The sequence below is a fragment of the Lithobates pipiens genome, unplaced genomic scaffold (genome assembly GCF_037356315.1).
Source record: "Lithobates pipiens isolate NorthernLeopardFrog02 unplaced genomic scaffold, aLitPip1_a1.2 Scaffold_27, whole genome shotgun sequence".
Taxonomy (NCBI): Eukaryota; Metazoa; Chordata; class Amphibia; order Anura; family Ranidae; genus Lithobates; species Lithobates pipiens.
In genome coordinates, this window is record NW_027507788.1 from 205903306 (window position 1) to 205925553 (window position 22248).

Sequence of the window (22248 nt, forward strand, 5' to 3'; positions counted from 1 at the left end):
ACAGCGCTGAAAATTGGACAGGAAGGGGGTGAAAGTGCCCGGTATTGAAGTGGTTAAAGCGTAAAATTTATGTAACAAATTCCAACCGACTGAAAGCTTTTGAAGAATTCATCCAAAAATCTGATTCCAATTTCCATTTTTCTATTCCGAACCAAAGAGCAAAAACACTATTTTAGAATATAATCTCTGTGGCAGTCACAGTCCTAGGAATTGTAGTTTAACAGAGTGGCCCATGTCAAAATATTAGATATTCCTTACCTGTCCATGTAAATAATCTCTGGGAATTCAAGTTTATTATGGATCTTTTCTGGTTGACCCAAAGACTGATTATATTCAAACCGAGAAAGTTCAAAGGTTAGCACCGGGGGAAGTTTTGTAAACCAGCGCTGAAAAGGAGAATAAAATAAAAATAAATAGAAAAATGAAAAATACAGAGAAAATAAAAAAACTTAACATTGCTCACTAACAATGCATCATGTTACCCAATGATCTTGACGCAGACAGGAAAAATTTTCTCATGTATGGCTGATAGAGAAAGACAATACTAACCTCTTGCCTGTATTGCACTGCTTGCCCAGTCCGTGAGAGCTCCAGATCTTTCTCCAACATTGCTGCCTCCAGGCACTCGTTTAGGTTGTTGAAGCCGTTTACCTGCAAGGGGTATTGCCCAAAGGTCTCAATATTGGAGAATGCTTTATCTGTTATAAAAAAATAAAAAAAAATGTGTTGATCTAACAAATGTGCAGCTTTTCACATATACACAGTTGCCCCACGTTCTAAAGTTTGACCGTCCAAATGAAACTGTATTCACAAAACATTTCCATTGAAACGTAAAGCCAAAAGTTTCAGATAGAATAGGAAAGCGTTAAAACCCCCAAGTTATATTTTGCTGCCTGCGTCCTGCTTTGGGGTGGGATGCCCTGCATACCTTAAATGTATTTTTATGAAACGGTTAAAAAGTATGGCCAAAGTTTATTTGCTCATACTGCTTTTCTGAGTCACAGGTGGGCTGTTCCTTGTACTCTTCTGTGACCCAGAATCAGCCGCTCCAGACTCTGGAAAGATCCCGACAATAATGTCAGGATCCATCTAGAAACCTAAATCGGCAGCTGGCCCAGGCTCTCAGAAGTGCGCTGAGCCAATGGCTCCCACCCCCTCCCCAGGCCAATACTCCAGTGAGCGCTGGAGGGGCAAAGCAGAGAGTGGTCACTGGCAGTCACCACTCTCTACTCAGTGAAGACCGCAAACTAAGCGATCATGTGATCGCTGATGGCTCAGTTCTCAGGTCTTTGAAGCGATGGGGGACTGATGCTGCACCAGGGAGGTTTGTGTGTATTTCTTTAGATTCCCACACTGCTCCTTTAAATCTTTGGGTTAAGCTCCACTTTTAGCCTAGGTTCAAATTAATGCAGTGTGGGATTCGCGATTCGCATTCCGTTCATGTGAACTGCTGCAGGTGTCAATGTTAACGGCACCCCAAAAAAAAAAAAAAGAAGAAGGTTGACATAACGCAATGCAATTGGCAGAACCAAAAAAAAAAAAAAGGTACATGCACCTATTTTGTGCTGGTGCCGTTGATTTGAGGCATACAAAATAAATGGGCTCAAATTGCACTGTCTGAATCACAAGCAAACTAAGCCCCTCCCATCCTTCTCAGCCAAGGAAGCGGCCACCTTAGCCTCTGTTTGATCTGTAACTGCCATGATGCTGCACATGTGAACATTTAGGAAGCAAATATGACAGTTAGGTAAACCTGGCATGCCGGGAATGTAACTTTTGTTTTTTAAACCGTTAATAGAACTGGTTTAGTTCTGCTTTAAAGTGGAAGTTCCACCCAAAAGTGGAACTTCCGCTCATTTGTCACCTTTCAGGGGAAGCGTTTACCTGTCTGACAGGTATCCTGTCCCCACTTCTGGGAGTCTGGGCCTTAGGAAATTACGTCAGCAGCTCAGCTCCCTCCCCCGCTTTCGGGCCAGGAGGAGAGAGCAGTGGTGCCTCGCGCATGCGCAGTAGGGACCTGGCGTGCAGCCATAACGCTACACTACCGGATTCCCTTACCTGTAATGGCAGAACCAGACAGATGATGGAAACATCAGCTGCGGTGACGAAATCACTGGACTCCGGGACAGACAAGTGTCCAATTATTAATAGTCAGCAGCTGCATTTAATGTTTGCAGGGGTGGGAAAACCTCCTCTAAATTATTTTTTCTTTGTGGGAAAAAAGGTTTAAAATAGGACTATGGTCAAAAAAAAAACTAAAAACAAAATCCCCATATTGGATGGAGCAAGGGAGGGTTATAAACCCCCCAATCAGATTTTATTTTTTAACATCTGTGTCCTGTTGCAGAGATTTCCCTTCACTTCCTGTCCCATGGCCAAACAGGAAATGAGAGGAAATCACTGCAAATTAAAAAAGGAATTCCCTGGGGACCCCCAGGTCATCAGAACTAGTGTCCCCCATTGGAAGATTTCCCCTCTATTACTTTTTTGGGGACAACCCAAAATTTAGGATTTTCTTTCACTTTCAATGAGAATGATAAAACAGGGCAACTAGAGATGGGGAATCTCCCCAACTGGGCACAGACAGCAATAAAAACTGACAAGGGTTCTAATCCCTCTCTACTCTATCCAAAACTAAAAAAAACAAAAAAAAAAAAAAAAGAAGAAGGTTTTGCCTTTAGTTATACTTTAACCAACATGAATAGAATCTGGCCCTTCGAAGAAACACACACACACACACACACACACACTTATCCAGTTTGTCCAAACCCCTGCAACTGTCACATTTGGGGAAAACCTTGATAAGCAATAGTTTCCACCTCTAAGGCTAGGTTCACACCATAGCGATGCGGAAACGCCGCGAATCCGCGGTGGGTTCCCGCATCGCATGCCTCCCGCCGGCAGTTCACACTGCCCTATGCGGACTGCTGGGAGTGTCAATGAAATCTTAATGACACCCCCAGATCAGTTCGCATATCGCAGTGCGATCTGCAAACTAGGACAGGAATCGGATCGCATGGTGTGAACACCCATGCGATCCGATTCTGCTGCGGACCAAAAAAAGGGTCCTGTGCGAGTTTGCGGCGGGTGCGATGCGAATTCAGCCATACTATCTGTATGGCTGAATTCGCATCGCACAGAGATCGGATGTGATTTGCACTGCAGTGCGGTGCGAATCACATCCGGATCTCTCACCCGCAGTGGTGTGAACCCAGCCTAAAAGGAGAAGTTCACTTTTTACCATAAAATAATAGATGCATATATTTTTGCAGATTAAAAAATAAAAGCATGTTTTTTTTTTTTTTTTTTTGTTCTTTAACAGGAACCTGCAAACGTATTGCAGCAGATGGAGGGGGTGTGAATGGACTTTGCACACTTGTGGCCCATTCAAACTACTAGTCCATCGGACATAATATCAGATGGGACTTGTCGTTTTCTCATTCAGAGATTCCTATGAATGAATGAATGAACGATGGGGCTGTGCAGGTGCAAAATTTAAAATGCGACAGCGGGAGGGAGGAGAAGAACCCCGTCCCCCATCCCCCTTCCACAGGGAGGGGGGAATCCGGGGTGCAGGGGGAGGTTGCTGAACATGTTACAATCTAAATACAGGCGTTACATCTTCAGAAGGTGAAATTAGCCTTTTAAATTCATGTTTTTTTTTTTTTTCTGAAACAATTGAGAAGGTGGGGCAGCTATTACTTTGTCAAAATTTGGAACTGCCTGAATCTTCCAAAAAATTTTTTTTTTTTATCTTGTGTCAGACAGTATGAATATAGCACATGTATGGTAAGAATGTAGCTCACTGCTCTGTAAGGCCGGGTTCACACTGCTGCGGTGATGAGATCGGATGTGATTCGCACCGCACTGCAGTGCAAATCACATCCGATCTCTGTGCGATGCGAGTTCAGCCATACAGATAGTACGGCTGAATTTACATCGCATCCGGCCCAAACTCGCACAGGATCCTTTTTTTTGGTCCGCAGAAGAATCGGATCGCATGGGTGTTCACACCATGCGATCTGATTCCTGTCCGAGTTTGCAGATCGCACTGCGATATGCGAACTGATCTGGGGGTGTCATTAACATTTCACTGACACTCCCAGCAGTCCGCATAGGGCAGTGTGAACTGCCGCCGGGAGGTATGCGATGCGGGAACACGCCGCGGATTCGCATTGCTGCAGTGTGAACCCAGCCTTATAAGAATGTCCACTGTATTTATTCTCACCCTGCCCAATTACTGCGAGCAATATGGAGAACATACCTTCCAGATATCCCTCATTGAGAAATGTACCATAGAACAGCTGCACCATTGGGTTTTCAGTCTTATCTCTTGAACACCTAAAGTACAAAATCAAATATATTAAAAAAACTGATTTATAAAAGTTCTTTTTATTTCTCAGTGTCACATTTCCAATTACTTTGTGATAAGAGGAAGGAAAAAAAAAAAAAAAAGAAGTAGTAAGGTCCCAGTAATAAAATTGAAACTAAAAAATCAGAGAAGGGCACAGAATAGTGTTTTCTAATAAATATCACACGAGGTCATGCTATTGATACGCGATATTTGCTTTCGGACAGAGTTTACTTAGGTTTAAAGTGTTACTAAACCCACAACAGTTAAAATCAGTCTGTACTGTATATGCAGTAAAGCATGCCTGCTATACTTGCTGTGTAATCTAAGGGGTTAATCCTCAGCATTGTGTAAAAAGGCTGTTTGATCCCCTTCCACCGCCCCCTAATAATGTCCTGATAACAGAGTCTAATGGAGTCACTCTGCACATGCTCAGTTTGGTGTGCATTGAGAGAGGATTTTTTTTTTCTTGGGAGGCTGCATGTGATCAGCACAGGGCCAATCAGCACTGTTCAGACAGAGGGTCAGGGGTCATGCAGTCTCATAGGACAATCATGGGAGAACGAAAATGCCTCTTACAAGCTTTAACCAGACACTGATAGAAGTCACAAGACTATTCTAACTGCTAATGAGAAAAAGTATTTAGCAGTTTATATTTACTAAAATAATTGCATTTCCATGTCCTGTGTACTGTGGGAGACCAGATATAGTGAATGCAGGGTCCTGGGTTTAGTAACACTTTAACCACTTAAGGCCCGCTTCATGTAACTATACGTCCTCTTTTTGAAGAGGGATATCTCGGTAACGGCAGCAGCTGCTGCCACAACCCGAGGTATCCCTCTTTACAGGAGGCGGTCCTGTGTACGATAACAGTGGTCTCCGTGGCGTGTTCGCCGCCAGATCACCGTTATCGGCGGGAGAGGTGCCACCCCCCCTCCTGCCGCTTACCGGAGCCGTCGGTAGCGATTGGGTCCTGTCGATGGCCCGGTATGAAGTCGAGTGAGGCTAAGATGGCCCCCACTCATCTCTATACCATAGGAGGGCGGAAGTGACGTCAAAGTGACGTCTTAAAAAAGGTATATTTTTTTCAATGTCATTTTTTAAAATGACTTTTTTTTTTTTTTATTGCATTTAAGTCCAAATATGAGATCGGAGGACTTTTTGACCCCAGATCTCATATTTAAGAGGACCTGTCATGCTTTTTTTCTATTACAAGGGATGTTTACATTCCTTGTAATAGGAATAAAAGTGATCCAAAAATAAATAAAATCAAGTAAAATAAATAAGAAAAAAAATAATAATTTAAAACCCCCCCCGTCCCGACGAGCTCGCGCACAGAAGCGAACGCATACGTGGGTAGCGCCCGCATATGAAAACAGCTGGCAACCCACACATGTGAGGTGTTGCAGCGATCGGTAGAGCGAGAGCAATAATTCTAGCCCTAGACCTCCTCTAACGCAAAACATGCAACCTGTAGAATTGAATTTTTTCCAAAAAAAGTGCGCTTGTAAGATCGCTGCGCAAATACGGTGTGAAAAAAAGTATTGACCGCCATTTTATTCTCTAGGGCAGTGATGGTGAACCTTGGCACCCCAGATGTTTTGGAACTACATTTCCCATGATCATCATGCGCTCTGCAGTGTGGTTGAGCATCATGGGAAATGTAGTTCCAAAACATCTGGGGTGCCAAGGTTCGCCATCACTGCTCTAGGGTGTTAGAAAAAAAAAAATATATATATATATATATATATATATATATATATATATATATATATATATATATATATATATATATATATATATATATATATATATATATATATATATATATATAATGCTTGGGGGTTCTAAGTAATTTTCTAGCAAAAAAAAAAAAACTGTTTTAAACATGTAAACGCCAAACCTGAAAAAGAGGCCTGGTCCTTAAGTGAACAAATATGACTTCTATAACGTTCAATGTATTAATTTACCTAAAAATGTATGTGGGTGGGCAGACTCTGAATCTGGCCGTTGTATTTTGCCGAGTCTGTTTTGTTCTCTAATACCAAGGAGAGTAATTGCCCCTTCATTTGCTTTGTGTGTCTGGCTGAACGCCGAAGACCGTCATATATAGTACTAGGACCAATAATCAGATTGTTGCACCAATCACAAGTGCCATGCTGTGCCCAATGTTGGTTGCTCAGTAAGTGCCGGTTCACACTGGAATCGCACAGGTATGTGGAGCGCATTGCTGTGCGATTCCATGCGATGCAATTTTCAGACCATTTATTTGAACGGGGGGTGTAATTGCACCAAAAGTAGTGAATGCATTTATAGTTCATGGATGTGGTGGCTGCATTCGTTTTTTTGTGTGTCAGGCCAAGAACATTTTCACCAAATACTGAAAATTTGTGTTGATCTTGCCTGAAATACAGTGTCATTGTCACATTCTGTGATCTGTACCAAAGGATATCTTCCTTCCTAATGATCATCTGTAAACAAATGCCCTGCGCTCCCCATGTAATGGAGATGAAGGGATACGGGCATGTTTGCAGTCCATATCAGAAGATCAGCCTTGTATTGTTTTCAATGAATACAAGGCTTTCACTGATTGGACAAGGTAGAAAGCATCACTGTCCATACTCTCCACCACTTTCAATCTGAGAGCGACTTTCACTCATTACAAAAAACAAAACAAAAAGTGCTCTATGAATGGCAGCAGTGCCAAGATAGCGACTCAGTGCAGAGGGGGACCCAGAAGATCACAGATATCACTGTAGTAGCACCAACTACTAAAATGATTCTCAAGTGGCCCATCAAGTATGACATATTCATACCTATATGGTTCGAAGTGGGAATAAACAGTTCCTAGAGTTCAGCTTTAAAGTGGTTTTAAACCTCAGAGATGAAATATGAACAAAGCATATACTTGTAAACTGTGTAAACGTGTCATTTCTGTCTGCTGCCTTCTTCCTCTGTTATCAGCATGAATCATTTTTGACCATTTTTTTCTGACACCAGGAGAAAAATGGTGACAGAGGTGGGACCTCTAACTGATTGAAAGCCTCAGCTCTGTTCCTGTGTGGGGTGTGTGGTGGTGTGTGTGGGGTGTGTGTGTGTGTGTGTGTGTGTGGTGGTGTGGTGTGTGTGTGTGGTGGTGTGGTGTGTGTGTGTGGTGGTGTGTGTGTGGGTTGTGTGTGTGGGTTGTGTGTGTGGGTTGTGTGTGTGGGTTGTGTGTGTGGGTTGTGTGTGTGGGTTGTGTGTGGTGTGTGTGGGGTGTGTGGGGTGTGTGTGGGTTGTGTGTGTGTGGGTTGTGTGTGTGTGGGTTGTGTGTGTGTGGGTTGTGTGTGTGTGGGTTGTGTGTGTGTGGGTTGTGTGTGTGTGGGTTGTGTGTGTGTGGTGTGTGTGTGTGGGTTGTGTGTGTGGGTTGTGTGTGGGTTGTGTGTGGGTTGTGTGTGGGTTGTGTGTGTGGGGTGTGTGGGGTGTGTGGGGTGTGTGGTGTGTGGAGAAGCACCTGCGGGCATGCTCCCGTGATATAGCCGCCGGCTGTATCACACGGCCCCGCCCCCTGGCGCTCCGCGTCAGTGGATGTGATTGACAGAAGCGTGAGCCAATGGCTGCGCTGCTTTCCATCCATCTACTCCAGCCAATCAGCGGCCAGGCTGAGTGGTGAAGAAGAACGGTGGGGGCGAGCGTGGGATTTTCGAGGGGTGAGGTATGTAAAACGGGGGGGGGCTTGGGGCGCAGGCAGTGTCAGATGTTTTTTCACATTAATGCATAGAATGCATTAAGGTGAAAAAACATTTACCTTTACAACCCCTTTAACAGGCAGCGATCAAAAACTTTATTAATGAGGATTGCAATGTGCTGAAGTTTGGATGGAGAATTTACAAGCACTTTAAGCCCAGGCGTATGTACATCACAAGTCATTGATTCCCAGACTCAGCCCCGAGTCTTTCATACCCCACTGCAAACCCAAGAGACGCACTGTGTCCACAAAAAGATTATTGCAATAACCCAATTCCGTGGTCTTCCTCTGGTGACAGCTGATGTGAATCATAAAACAATTTCAATGACGACATATAAAGAACTTACTCTCTGCAGACCGCTAGTTGGAAAGCATCTTCTAGCCAATCCAGCAGCTTGTGTGTAAACTCACAGACATCTTGCTAGCAAGCAGAAATGCAGAATTAGTGTCAGGAACATTAAAAGCTATGGCATTACAACACTCAACTAAATGCATTCATTTATTTTTCCCATCAAGAACAACTGTAAAGTCAAAAGTATTTATTGTCACGTGACACAGATCTCCCAACAACTGCCGACTCTCATAGTCCTCATAGGAGGTTAGGAGAAAACAGATGTCCTCAGGCAGCCTGGAATAACACCATTAACCTCACATGCCTGAGCAGGAGTACACGATGCTACTGTGAAAGAGGTTTGAGGAACATTGCAATACCAAAGGAAGAAAGAATCTAGGGAAATTCCATGTGCCATCAGTAGACCCAATATACAATAAGAGGTGAGTGTTTAGTTCTGGTGTGGTATGAACAGTCCATATCATCGGGGCTTGAGCTACCACAAAAGTCTACAGCTGGGTTTTCATATGAACCATTAAAGGGGTTGTAAAGGTTCGTTTTTTATTTTCTAAATAGCTTCCTTTAAGCTAGTGCATTGTTGGTTCACTTACCTTTTCCTTCGATTTCCCTTGTAAATGTTTTGTTTTCTTTGTCTGAATTTCTCACTTCCTGTTCCTCCTCAGTAAGCTGTTCTGGCTGACTAACCACCACTCGAATGATGGTGTGAAGTTTACTGAGGAGAAACAGGAAGTGAGATATTCAGACAAAGAAAAAAAACATTTAGAAGGGAAATCGAAGGAAAAGGTAAGTGAACCAACAATGCACTAGCTTAGAGGAACCTATGTGAAAAATAAAAAATGAACCTTTACAACCCCTTTAAGGGACCAATAATAGCAACTTTCTGCATAGTTTAATTTTACCACTAAAAGACAATGTTGTGAAGGAGGGGCGGGAGGATGAACAAGTGAACCTCTGGGAACCATCGAATTCTTAAAGTAGACCTATGATCAGATGTTTGACAACATTAAAAGGCATGCATGCCAAGTATTGTTCCAAACCTGCATGCTAAGTAATGTGCAAGAGTAAAGCTGGGTATAAAATGGTAAAGCTTCCAGCCTGGAAATATCCCAAAACCTTTAAAGCTTGGTCTAAGCCCCTGTACACACGTTGGATTTTGTCCGACGGATTGTGTCTGAAACTGTTGCATACACACGGTCGGACTAAGTTGTTGAAAAATCTGATCATTCAGAACGTGAAGACATTATTTCATTACGACGGGACTATGTTCAGGCTAGTAGCCAATAGCTTTGGTGTAGGAATTTGATCTGAGCATGCGTGTCACTTTGTCCGAACGGAATTCTCTACACATGATCGGAGTATGTCCGATCGGAGCAGTTTGTCGGAAAATATTTCAAACAAGTTGGAAAATTGGGTCCGACGGATATTCCGACGGAAACAGTCCGATGCATACCACACACAGTCGGATTATCCGACAACACGGTCCGATAGGACACATTCCGACGGATTCTCCGACTGTGTCTACAAGGGCTTAGGCTGGTATCACTTGTCTATATAATTTAACTTCAACTACATCAATAAAATCTTTTACAGATCTATGTGAATTATATAAGCTTCCACAATCAGAAATGTTCAGATATCTCCAAATCAAATTTTTTTTTATACTCCTCTTCTCAATTTAAATGTAAACTTACATAATATTTCTCAATTTGAAAGATTTTGTCTCAAGGAACCACATGCTAAAGGTCGTATTACATCATTGTATACACAATTGATATCTAATTCTAATACTGTTATACCCAAATATGTGGCCAAGTGGGAAAAAGATTTGGATTGTACGATCAATTCTAGGTCTTGGTCCAACACAGTGTTTCTCAATTCCAGTCCTCATGGCCCACTAACAGGTCATGTTTTCAGGATTTCCCTCAGATGAAACAGCTGGGGTAATTACTAAGGCAGTGAAACTGATCAAATCACCTGTGCAAAATAATGGAGAGCCTGAAAACATGACCTGTTAGTGGGCCATGAGGACTGGAATTGAGAAACACTGGTCCAACATATGGTCTTTTACAAAATCTTCCTCTATAAATATAATGGCGTCTGAATCATCATATAAAGTTCTCACACGCTGGTATTTGGTTCCTGCGAGAAGCACCAAATTCTCAACAGACAACACTGGCCTCTGCTTTCGTGGCTGTCCAGAAAAGGGTACAAAAACCTGGTGGCATTGCCCAATTGTACAATCATTTTGGAAAAAGATCTGATAATTACAAAATTTTTTGATCGCCCAATTTTTCCAGACCCAATTATAGCTCTCCTTAATTTAAAACCAGCCTTTCTGAATCAGAAACAATTCAAATTAGTTCTTACACTCCTGATAGCCGCAAAGCAGACTATAGCCAATGCATGGAAAACAGATGTGGTGAATATTGCACAAACCAAACGTAGAATGAATCAATCTTTCATCCATGCTAAAATGGACGCTATAGATAAAAACCAGATGACAAAGTTTGATATCATATGGAAACCCTGCATTAAATATTATACGTCAGATAATATTGACAACCGAGTTTTATTGTTATGGTGATTAAGATTTTTTATAGAATTACAACATTAGATGATATAGAAAACCTCCTCCGGAGAATTATTCCCTCCCCTTCCCCTCCTATATACCTTTTATGTTCTTCCCTTACTATATAATACTTACTACAAACATACTTTAGAAGTTATGGTCAAAACTTTAAAATCATATATTTTCTTTTAGACATATTTATATTTTCTTGGGATTAAAATGTTAAAAACTCAGCTATAAGAATGTTTTCAAATTCTAAAATATATAAGGCCATTTATTGTCATTCCCACGAGAATATCTTGAAATTCTTCTTTGCTTTGTATCATCCGTACTTCAATATGTCTACTTTTTATTTCTGGTATCGCATAATTTGTCTTATATTCTGTACATGTAATTTATTTTAACATAAAAAAAACTTTTGAACGAGAAAATGGTAAAGCTTTGTAAGAAAATTAATACGTTAATAGGAAAATTTGTACAAAAATTCTCATACCGTTCAATTGTGGATCAAAAAAACTTTGTTTACTTTTAACATTTGGTTTTAGAAAGGAATGAACTTTACTGAATAAAAACCACATTCACTGTTCAAACCTCCAAAGAAATTCAAACGTTTGAGAAAATTTCCCATCCGGCGCCTTCAAATTTTTTCCATCATTGCGATCAAAAACGAAGGCCAATTTAACCCACTAATGATTAGAAAAACAAACAAATGTTCCGATGACAAAAAATGTCAAATGTAACTCCTCCAGTGTACACCCAGCTTAACACTTCCAGGTATTTATAGTCTCTCGAAGAGATCCCAGTGCTATCCATAGCAGAGCTTTCATCTGCTTTTCTCTGTTGGTTGGTATCTATTTCCTAGACTGAGCCGACACTCAGATGACACAATTTGTAAACCAGATCTCTCCCAACTGTAACCCTTGCTAACCTTTATCTGGCCTTTGGAGCACTATTCTTCCAACTGACACCAACAATGGGGCACAATTCCTCCCACAAACACCAACAATGCGACATTCTTCATGATGGGGCACCATTCCTCCCACTGACAGCAATAATAAAGGGAACTATTCCTCCAACTAATACCAACGACAAGCGACTATACCCTTCCACTATTACCAATGACTAGGCACCAATCATCCCACAAATACCAATGATGGAACACTATTCCTCCCACTAACACCAATGATGGGGCACTATTCCTCCCACTAACACCAATGATGGGGCACTATTCCTCCCACTAACACCAATGATGGGGCACTATTCCTCCCACTAACACCAATGATGGGGCACTATTCCTCCCACTAACACCAATGATGGGGCACTATTCCTCCCACTAACACCAATGATGGGGCACTATTCCTCCCACTAACACCAATGATGGGGCACTATTCCTCCCACTAACACCAATGATGGGGCACTATTCCTCCCACTAACACCAATGATGGGGCACTATTCCTCCCACTAACACCAATGATGGGGCACTATTCCTCCCACTAACACCAATGATAGGGCACTATTCCTCCCACTAACACCAATGATGGGGCACTATTCTTCCACTTAAACGCACTTAACGCCAACGATGGGACACTATTCCTGCCTCCAATAGGGGACACTATTCCTGCCACTAACAGCAACAATGGGACACAATTCTAATACCAATGATTGGACACTATTCTTCCCCCTGATGCCAATCATGGGGCACTATACATCGCACTGACACCAATGATGGGTCACCATTCATCCAACTAATACCAACGACGAGTGACTATTCCTCCCCCTAATACAATCAATGGGTGCCTATTCCTCCTACTAATACTGATGATGGGTGAGTATTCCTACTTCTAATACTGATGACGGGTGACTATTCCTTACACTAATACCGACGACAGGGCACCATTCCTCCCACTGATAGGAGACGCTATTCCTGATACTGACACCAGGCACTACTCATCCTACTAACAGCATCAATGGGACACTATTCTTCCCCCTAACGCCAACGATGGGGCACCATTCCTCCTAATAGGAGGCACTATTCCTGCCACCAACACCAAAAAATGGGGCACTACTCCTCCCACCAACAGCAACAATGGGACAACATTCTTCCCCCTAATGCCAATGGGCACCAATACCAACAATGGGGCACTATTCCTCCTATCGACACCAACAATGGGGCACTATTCCTCCTATCAATACCAATGATAGAGCACTATTCCCCCCCACTGATACCAATTATAGGGTACTATCCTCCTTTTACTGACCAAGGGTGCTATGCAATGTATTTACTTGTATCTCCACTGGCCACAATCCTCCCTACCTAAAGTAAATTGGCCCTTTGTTTAGAAAGTTTGGAGAGCCCTGTTGTAAATCCTTGTGACTGTGCAGCCTCTAACCTTATGACTTGCAGTCTGATCACTGGGCAAGAGGGGTGGTGCCTGAGGACATCCTTCTTTCTGCCTATAGCATGTATATATCATGTAAGCCAAGGCAAAGACAAGACAGAGGCTCAAGAAACTGAACCCTATAAGCTGGGCCCATCAAGAAAAAAAAAAAAGGCAGGCAGAGTACAAAGGATGAGTCACCAGTATTACCTGTGGTCTCCTTACAGCTGTGTCTGTGTGTGGATGTACCATCTTTTTAAATGCAGGGTTTTGCTTCCTCATATCAGAGCCTCCAGCCAGGAGAACAGCGAGATGCATTGTAGTGACAAGACCAAATCTCACTCCAAATCTTCAAAGCCCTTGTACACACGATCGGAGAATCCGTCGGAATGTGTCCAATCGGAGCATTTTGTCGGATATTCCGACTGTGTGCGGTCTGCATCGGACTGTTTCCGTCGGAATATCCGTCGGACCAACTTTTCCAACTTGCCGGAAATATTTTCCGACAAAATGCTCCAATTGGACATACTCCGATCATGTGTAGAGAATTCCGATCGGACAAAGTGCCACGCATGCTCAGATCAAATTCCTACATCAAAGCTATTGGCTACTAGCCTGAACGTAGTCCCATCGTAACAAAATAACGCCATCGCGTCGGATTTTCCGACAACTTTGTCCGACCGTGTGTATGCAAGTTTCAGACAAAATCCAACGGATTTGGTTGTCGGAATCTCCGACCGTGTGTACAAGGGCTAAGACTAGCAGATGTAGACAGCAGAGCCTTATCTCTCACACTGCAGACGTACAGCTACGAGACCACAGGAGTGCCTGGGTGCCCTCACATAAGTACACTGTTATTGTCCAGAAATATATATTTTTTTATATACTGTACCCCACACTGTCCGTGATGTTTTTTGCATGAAGGATCAATAAAAGGTGAAGTGATACAGTAAGTTCAGGATTTCTTTTGATTGAGCAGTTTTTAATGGCTTCTATACCAAAATCTTCTTTTTGAGTTCAGGTCCATTTTAATTACAACAGGAACAGATCTTTGATAGTGTAAACTAACTTAAGAGCAATTAGAACATTCCTCCTGCTTGACTATTTGTTTCTCCATCATGCCTGCACCAGTCCCTTACCCTCAATGACTGCAAAAAGGTTGCTCAGATACTGTGCATTGTATTGTGGGATTAAGGAATGCTTAACTCTTCACTGAAAGGATATGGAAACGCAGATCAGTGCTTCGGGCACCACTGGAGGAGCAAACACCAAGGCAGGTTGTATATGTCACAACATTATACGGTCATAATTGAGTTGATTTACTTAATAACCTGGAGAGTGAAAATCTGGTGCAGCTGTGCATAGTAGCCAATCAGCTTCTAACTTCAGCTTGTTCAATTAAAGCGGAGGTCCACCCTAAGATGGAGCTTCCACTCATTGGAACCCTCCCCCCCTCCGGCGCCACAATTGGCACCTTTCAGGGGGGAGGGGGGTGCAGGTACCTGTACAGTACAGGTATCTGCACCCACTTCCGGCATAGATATCTGCAGAAGGTATGCCCCTTTTTCCGCAGAATCTACGCCCCTTTCCGAAAGTCCCCCGCTGCCTGCTGGGAAACACACGGATCCCAGAGACAGCGGGGACCATCCTTATTGCGCAGCGTGACTCGCGCATGCGCAGTAGGGAACCGAGAAATGAAGCCGCAAGGCTCCACTTCCTGATTCCCGTACCCAAGATGGCAGCGGCAGCATGACAGACGATCGAGAGATCGGCTTCGGGTGACATCGCGGGTGCACTGGGCGGGTAAGTGTCATTATTTTAAAAGTCAGCAGCTGCAGTATTTTTAGCTGCTGGCTTTAAAAAAAAAAAAAAAAAAAAAAAAATATATTGTTATGTGAAGAGCTGCAACAGATTTTGCACTCTCCAGTTTTAGTAAATCAACCCCCAATCTGTACTGGAAAAGAAACTGCAATCAGAATCTAAAGCAAAAACCGACTATTCTTTACCTGTTGTGCTTCTTCAGACAGAAAAGCATCTTTCAACAGTTCAACAGCAGCAGAAGGATCAACAAACTTTCTGTTGGATCCAACCATGAGAGCGAACAAGCACTGAAGTTCTTGCATAAAAGCAATGTTCCTCTTCTCCTGAAAAACATGCAACATTCAATCTAAGGGTTAGACATAACCAACAATGAATGCTGTGACCACAAATATTCAATTTACAATTACAGAGAGAGAAAAAAACAAAAAAAAAAAAACACACAGGAGTACAGTAGTAGTCTGAACTTTTTTTTTCCCTCTTCAATTCACTGCCTCGGACCGCACTCTGGCCAATTGAGCTTTATGAGTTGTCTGTGTGACATTTCACTAAAGTTCATAAAAAAAAAAAAAAAAAAAAAAAAAAGACTCAGTTAGACTTACCGGTGACGGTATTTCTAAGAGCCTTTCAGGACAACCCCGGAGAGTAGCTCCACCTTGCAATCAGGAAACACATGCCCACTTTAAAAACACCTCCTCCTCCTCCATGGCTTCAGTTATTGTGGCCTTCCGACGCTGGAAAACAAAGCACAGAAAGCACAACACCATGGTAGAACTTAATACATTTACTAAGCATAACCTAGGGAGGGAAGTAACGGTTGTCCTGAAAGGCTCTTAGAAATACCGTCACCGGTAAGTCTAACTGAGTCTTTCTCAAATCGCCTTTCAGGACAACCCCGGAGAGGATAACCGAGAAACTTACCCTAGGGCGGGACTACTGCCTGCAGTACCTTCCTGCCGAAGGCCTGATCTGCTGCAGACAGTAGATCTAACCGGTAATGCCGGAGAAATGTCGAATAACTGGACCAAGTGGCAGCCTTGCAGATTTGTTCAGGCGTGGCACCGGCCCTTTCAGCCCAGGAAACTGCCGTGGATCTAGTAGAGTGGGCAGCAATACCTGAGGGAGGTATTTCTCCTTTTGCTTTATAGGCTTCTGTTATAGCCAACTTAAGCCACCTACCCAGCGTACTTTTAGAAGCTTTCTCCCCCTTGCGTGATCCAGAAAATATCACAAAGAGGGCGTTTGATTTTCTAAATTCTTTAGTAACTTTCAGAAACTGTAAAAGACATCTTCTCACATCCAATGTGTGAAAAACTTCCTCTCCTGCATTTGCTGGGCTTGCAGAGAATGTAGGTAACACTATTTCCTGTGATCGATGGAAAGTTGAGGATACTTTCGGTAGGAATGCTGGATCCGTCCTCAGTACCACCCTGTCCTGATAAATTCTAAGGAAGGGTTCTGTAATAGCTAGAGCTTGGAGCTCGCTGACTCTCCTGGCCGAGGTGATGGCCACCAAAAAGATTGTTTTTAAAACCACCTTCTGTAAAGAAGCTTCTTGTAAGGGTTCAAACGGTGCTCCCGAGAGACCCTGTAAAACTGTAGACAAATCCCAACTGGGAAAGTCTTTAAGGGCTACTGGTCTATTTCGAGCAAGAGCCCTAAAAAATCTAGAAATTAAAGTTTCTTTAGATAAAGTCTTTTCAAAGAAAACTGATAAGGCAGCCACCTGAGTCTTCAGGGTACTGGCTGCGAGACCCTTCTCCATTCCTTCATGGAGAAACTCCAAGACGGACACCGTGCTCTTGACCTTGAGTTCTCTAGAACTGCACCAGGAGTTGAACTTTTTCCAGACCTTCATGTAAATTGCCTGTGTAACTGCCTTCCTACTGGACAGCAGGGTCTTTACTACTTTATCTGAGAGACCTTTAGCCTTTAACAGGTCCTCCTCAGAAACCAGGCGGTTAGCTGCAGGAGTTCCACTTCTGGATGACTTACTGTCCCCTGGGATAACAGATCTTTTCTGAGTGGTAACCTCCATGGGGGCTTCGAGGCTAGGTTTCGAAGACCCGCGAACCAGGGTCTTTTTGGCCAAAAAGGAGTGACTAGTATTAAGTCTGTCCTTTCTTCCCTGAATTTCCTCAGTACTAGTGGAATTAGAGGAAAGGGGGGAAAGGCATAGCACAGCTGGTAATGCCAGGGGTGAGCGAATGCATCCAACCCTATTGCTGCATCTCCTCGGTGAAGAGAAAAGAATCTGTCCACCTTTGAGTTCTGCTGACTGGCAAAAAGGTCTACCTGAGGAACCCCCCAGGCCTCGGAGATCATCAGGAACACTTCCTGATTCAGACTCCATTCTGCCTCTAGCAATTTGCGCCTGCTTAGGAGGTCCGCAAACAAATTCTGAGAGCCCTTCAGATGCACTGCCGATAGTGAGGCTGTGTTCTGTTCTGCCCAGGCTAACAACAGATTGGCCAGCTCCATCAAGCTCCTGCTTCTGGTTCCCCCTTGCTTCATAATGTAGGTAACCGCTGTTGTGTTGTCTGACAACACCTGAACATGGTGGCCTCTCAAACTCTGCTGAAATGCCACTAAACCCAGAAAGATCGCCTTCAACTCCCTCCAGTTGGATGATCTTTGAGCTTCCTGTTTGGACCAGACCCCCTGAGATGTCTGACCATCCAGATGGGCTCCCCAGCCCCAGGCACTTGCGTCTGTAGTAAGGCGCTTGTCCACAGGAAAGGTCCACACCAGGCCCCTTGAGAGGTTTGCCTGGTCTCTCCACCACCAAAGAGCCCTTTTCGTCTTTGACGAAATTTTTAGCTGTTTTTCCAAAGGATCCTGATGGGACCAGCTTGACAGAACCTCCCTCTGAAGGGGTCTGGAATGGAACCTGGCCCACTGAACAGCCGGGATTGCTGCCGTAAGCAGGCCCAGAACTGCCATAGCCATCCTGACTGAGACTGTCTGGTTGCTCTGTATCCGCTGTACAGCTAGCTGTAACTTTTCCTGTTTTTCCAACGGCAGGAAAACTTTCTGGAGAATCGAATTTAATGTATACCCCAGAAATTTCATTTCCTGTGAGGGGGTCAGGATTGACTTCTCTAGGTTTAGAAGCCATCCCAGGCCCTCGAGGTGAGACTGGGCCCTCTGGAGATTGACTAGGACCTGCTCCCTGGAGTCTGCAAAAAACAAAAGGTCGTCCAGATAAGGAACAACTGGAATCCCCTTCAATTTCAGGGGTTCCAAAGCCTCTGCCATAATCTTCGTAAAGACCCTGGGAGAGGACGAGAGTCCGAACGGCAGAGCCCTGAATTGGAGGTGCCATACCGAACTCCCTACCTTCAATGCCAGGCGCAGGAACTGCTGCGATGCCTGATGAATTGGTATATGAAGGTAGGCATCCCTTAGGTCCAGGGATGCCATGAAGCATTCTGGGGTCAACAGCTTTGTGATGGAGAAAATTGTATCCATCCTGAAATGTTTGTACCGAATGAACCTGTTCAGGAATTTCAGATTCAGGATTAGACGGTACTTCCCTGAGGGTTTTTTCACCAGAAAAATATGTGAATAAAAACCCCCGCCCTGCTGGCTTACTGGGACTTGAATCAGAACCTCTTGCTGTATCAGCTCCTGTAACAACAGCTTCATTGCAGAGGCCTTCTCCTGATCCCTTGGCAATGTTGTCACATAAAACCTGCTCGGGGGTGGTTCTGAAAACTCCAACCTGTACCCCTGATCGACAACGCTCTTCACGAACAGATTTGGAGACAGCCTGTCCCATTGTTCGCGAAAAGCTGACAGTCTCCCCCCCACTGGGGAGATATTGTCACTTGTTCTTAGGGGACTGCTCTGGGGGAGATCTAAAGAGGACTCCACCCCTGCCTTTGCCCTTCTGTGAACCCCATCTGCTCTTGTGCTCCTGGTCTTTTTTATGGGACTGCTGAAAAGCACGAAAATTCTTTTTAGCCATCTGCTTTTTCTTAACTGGAAAAGCCTTCTTTTTATCGGCTGTTCTATCCAGCACAGACTCTAAATCAGGACCAAAGAGCAAGTCACCCGAGAAGGGAAGACCACACAGCTTGACCTTAGAGGCAGTGTCCCCAGACCATGTTTTCAGCCAAACTGCTCTCCTGGCTGAATTTACAAGAGCCGAAGACCTAGCGGCCAGTTTAACTGATTCTGCTGATGCATCCGCCATGTATTTGACTGCATTCAGGATCAGTGGAAAGGACTCTAAGAGATCCTTGCGGGGTGTCCCCGCCTCAATATGGCTCTTCAGCTTCTCTACCCAACATTCCAGATTCCTGGCCACCACCGTAGCTGCCATTGCTGGTTTTAGACTGACTGACGCAGCATCCCAAGCTTTTTTAAGGATGGAGTCAGCTTTTTTGTCCATTGGGTCTTTAAGGATCCCCATATCTTCAAAGGCTAGATCCGTTCGTCTGGATACCTGCGAGAAAGCTGCATCGACTCTGGGTTTCTTATTCCAAACCTCTGAGTCCTTATCTTCGAAGGGAAACCTTCTTTTGAGAGCTTTAGAGAAGAAAGGGGCTTTTTCTGGGTCCTTCCACTCCTTTCTCACTGAGTCTGAGAGGACCCTGTGGACAGGAAAAACTCGCCGTTTTGTTTCGTCCAACCCCTGGTACATTTTGTCATGAACTGACAGTTGTACTCTTTCTTCCTGAATTTCTAGAGTAGTGTAGATTGCTTTTAAAATATCATCTACTTCCTCTAGTGATAGCTTGAATTTGGAGCCCCTGCTATCTTCTTCCTCTTCCTCCTCCTCAGAATCCCTGAAGGAGATGAGAGTACTACCCCCTTCGTCTCCAGACTCTTCAGTTTCCACCTGTCTGGATGACGACGCCCTGGGGCTGGGCGGTAAGTTTTGAGGCTCGGTCTGTGCGGGAGGGTTTTGTATCAGGATGGACCTGACTGAACTCAAAGAGTTTGTCAGCTCTTTAACCGAAGAAAACAAATCCTTATATTGTTGAGATGTTTCCTCTTCCACCAATTCTCTGATACAATTTCTGCACATTGCCTTCTGCCATGAATCTCTGAGGGGGGTTTTGCAGGAAGGACATTTTCTCTGACCTGGTCTAGCTTTTCCTAGTGATTTTTCCTGAAACGACATACAGGTTTAATTCACTAAAAGCTCTCAACAACCAGTTGCTTAACACCCAGCCAGTGCAGAGACCCACCACCAAACAGACCTACTAGTGAGACCCCAGAACTAGGCTGCAAAAGGTCAGAGCGAAGTCCACCTCTGACCTGCAGCGACAGGCCCCCAAGAGGGGGGAACAAACAAAGACATACCCACAGTAAAGCAGAGGGTGCCAGTGCACCTTACGTACCTGGGCTGGACCGGTGCTGGGGGCGCCTGTCTCCGCCATAGCTGGCTTGCACTCTTCCATCGTTTGAGTGAGGCAGCTATTTTACAAACAGCTCTCATTTTAAATTTTCCCGGCCGCCGCGTCATCAAGGCCGGCCGGAAGCGGAAGCACACGGTCACCTGACCCGCCCCATGACCCCTGCGTTCCAGGCGCTGAACCACGGCGCCACGCCCCCTCAGAGCGCCCGCGCGTCACCGTGAACGACGCCGTCGCCGCCCGGGACCCGGCGCCGAAAACGGAGCCATGCCGCTGACCTGCAGCGGCCTCCGCCAGCAACAGAGCCCTCCCTGCGCTAACAAGCGGACACCGGGCACCCGACGCCGGCACTCCGAGGGTCCTTACTCCCGTGAGATGGCGGGACCAGGAGCTCCAGGAGTCCTCTCCCCGTGGAGATGCTGCTGGGGGTCAAAGAGAAACAACCTGCAACAAAAGGTAAGCCTTACTCCCCTGCAGAGAGTGTAGCTCTCCCTGGTTCAGGCACATGCTTCCTCCAAGGAGGAAACACAATAACTGAAGCCATGGAGGAGGAGGAGGTGTTTTTAAAGTGGGCATGTGTTTCCTGATTGCAAGGTGGAGCTACTCTCCGGGGTTGTCCTGAAAGGCGATTTGAGAAAATACACTGTGCTGATCCCGCCAGACTGCACACCAGCGACTGTGTTGTGGACCCCGTTCAAATCTGGCGATTTTAGACAGTGGGCAACATTAAATGCTTCGCGGGATCACCGAACCACACTGCAATAGAGGCAAAATGCACCATTAGACCCCTTTCACACCGAGGGCGTTTTGCAGGTGCTATAGCGTTAGAAATAGCGCCTGCAATCCGCCCTATAAAACCTGAACCATTGTGTGTAGTATACTGCAGCGGTGCGCTGGCAGGACGTCAGGGAAAAGTCCTGCCAGCAGCTTCTTTGGAGCGGTGAAGGAGCGGTGTGTTTACCGCTCCTCCACCGCTGCTCCCCATTGAAATCAATAGGGCAGTGCTGTATTACCACCAGCAATACACCACTGCGTTTTGCCGGCGGTTTTAACCCTTTCTCGGCCACTAGCGGGGGGGTAAAAGCGCCCCGCTAGCGACCAAAATGCACCGCAAATCCGGCCGTAAAAAATGCTGCCAAAAATAGCGGCGCTTTACCGCCCACGCTATGGGCGGTGTGGTGTGAAAGGGGTCTAAGTGTTTAGGGGCCAATCATTTTTAATGGTTCCTCAAACACTGTGTGGTTTTGCTGTGACCGTTGGTCTCCCAAAAGAAGCTCCCACTCCTTTTTGGGTGACAAGGTTTGCCGCGGTTAAAAATTAAATGGCACCCAAACACGTGTGGTGCATTTTTACACTATCGCAGTGCAATTTTGGAATAGCAGGGAAAATCGTGGCGATTCTGCTCACGATTCCAAATCACAGTATTCGAATGGGGCCTGAATGTATCCTGAATCTATTATTGAAGAGACACATAATGCGTCATCAATTGATTTTGAACAAAACCGGACTGATTCATATTGAAAACGGTTTCCGAATGGCCTGAATAGATCATAGAAAAGTAGATCGATCAATAAATGTATGGCGCTTTGAATGACCTTTTTATGCGATTCTGGTTATTTAAAAAACTGCTCATTTTAATAATTTGCCTGGAGTAGGGTAGATTATTTATCCTCATCTGTGTACCGCT

At 44.6% G+C, this 22248-nt stretch overlaps 1 protein-coding gene across 1 annotated transcript in view; it reads right to left on the bottom strand.

Moving 5' to 3' along the window:
- Positions 1-22248, bottom strand: part of USP28 (ubiquitin specific peptidase 28) — a gene marked incomplete in the record, with an annotated part of 144235 nt that overhangs the window by 79092 nt on the left and 42895 nt on the right. Inside the window, 5 exon segments of the mRNA XM_077458138.1 lie at positions 259-386; positions 550-698; positions 4265-4341; positions 8426-8499; positions 15384-15521. Coding sequence (XP_077314264.1) covers positions 259-386; positions 550-698; positions 4265-4341; positions 8426-8499; positions 15384-15521 — 566 coding nt within the window.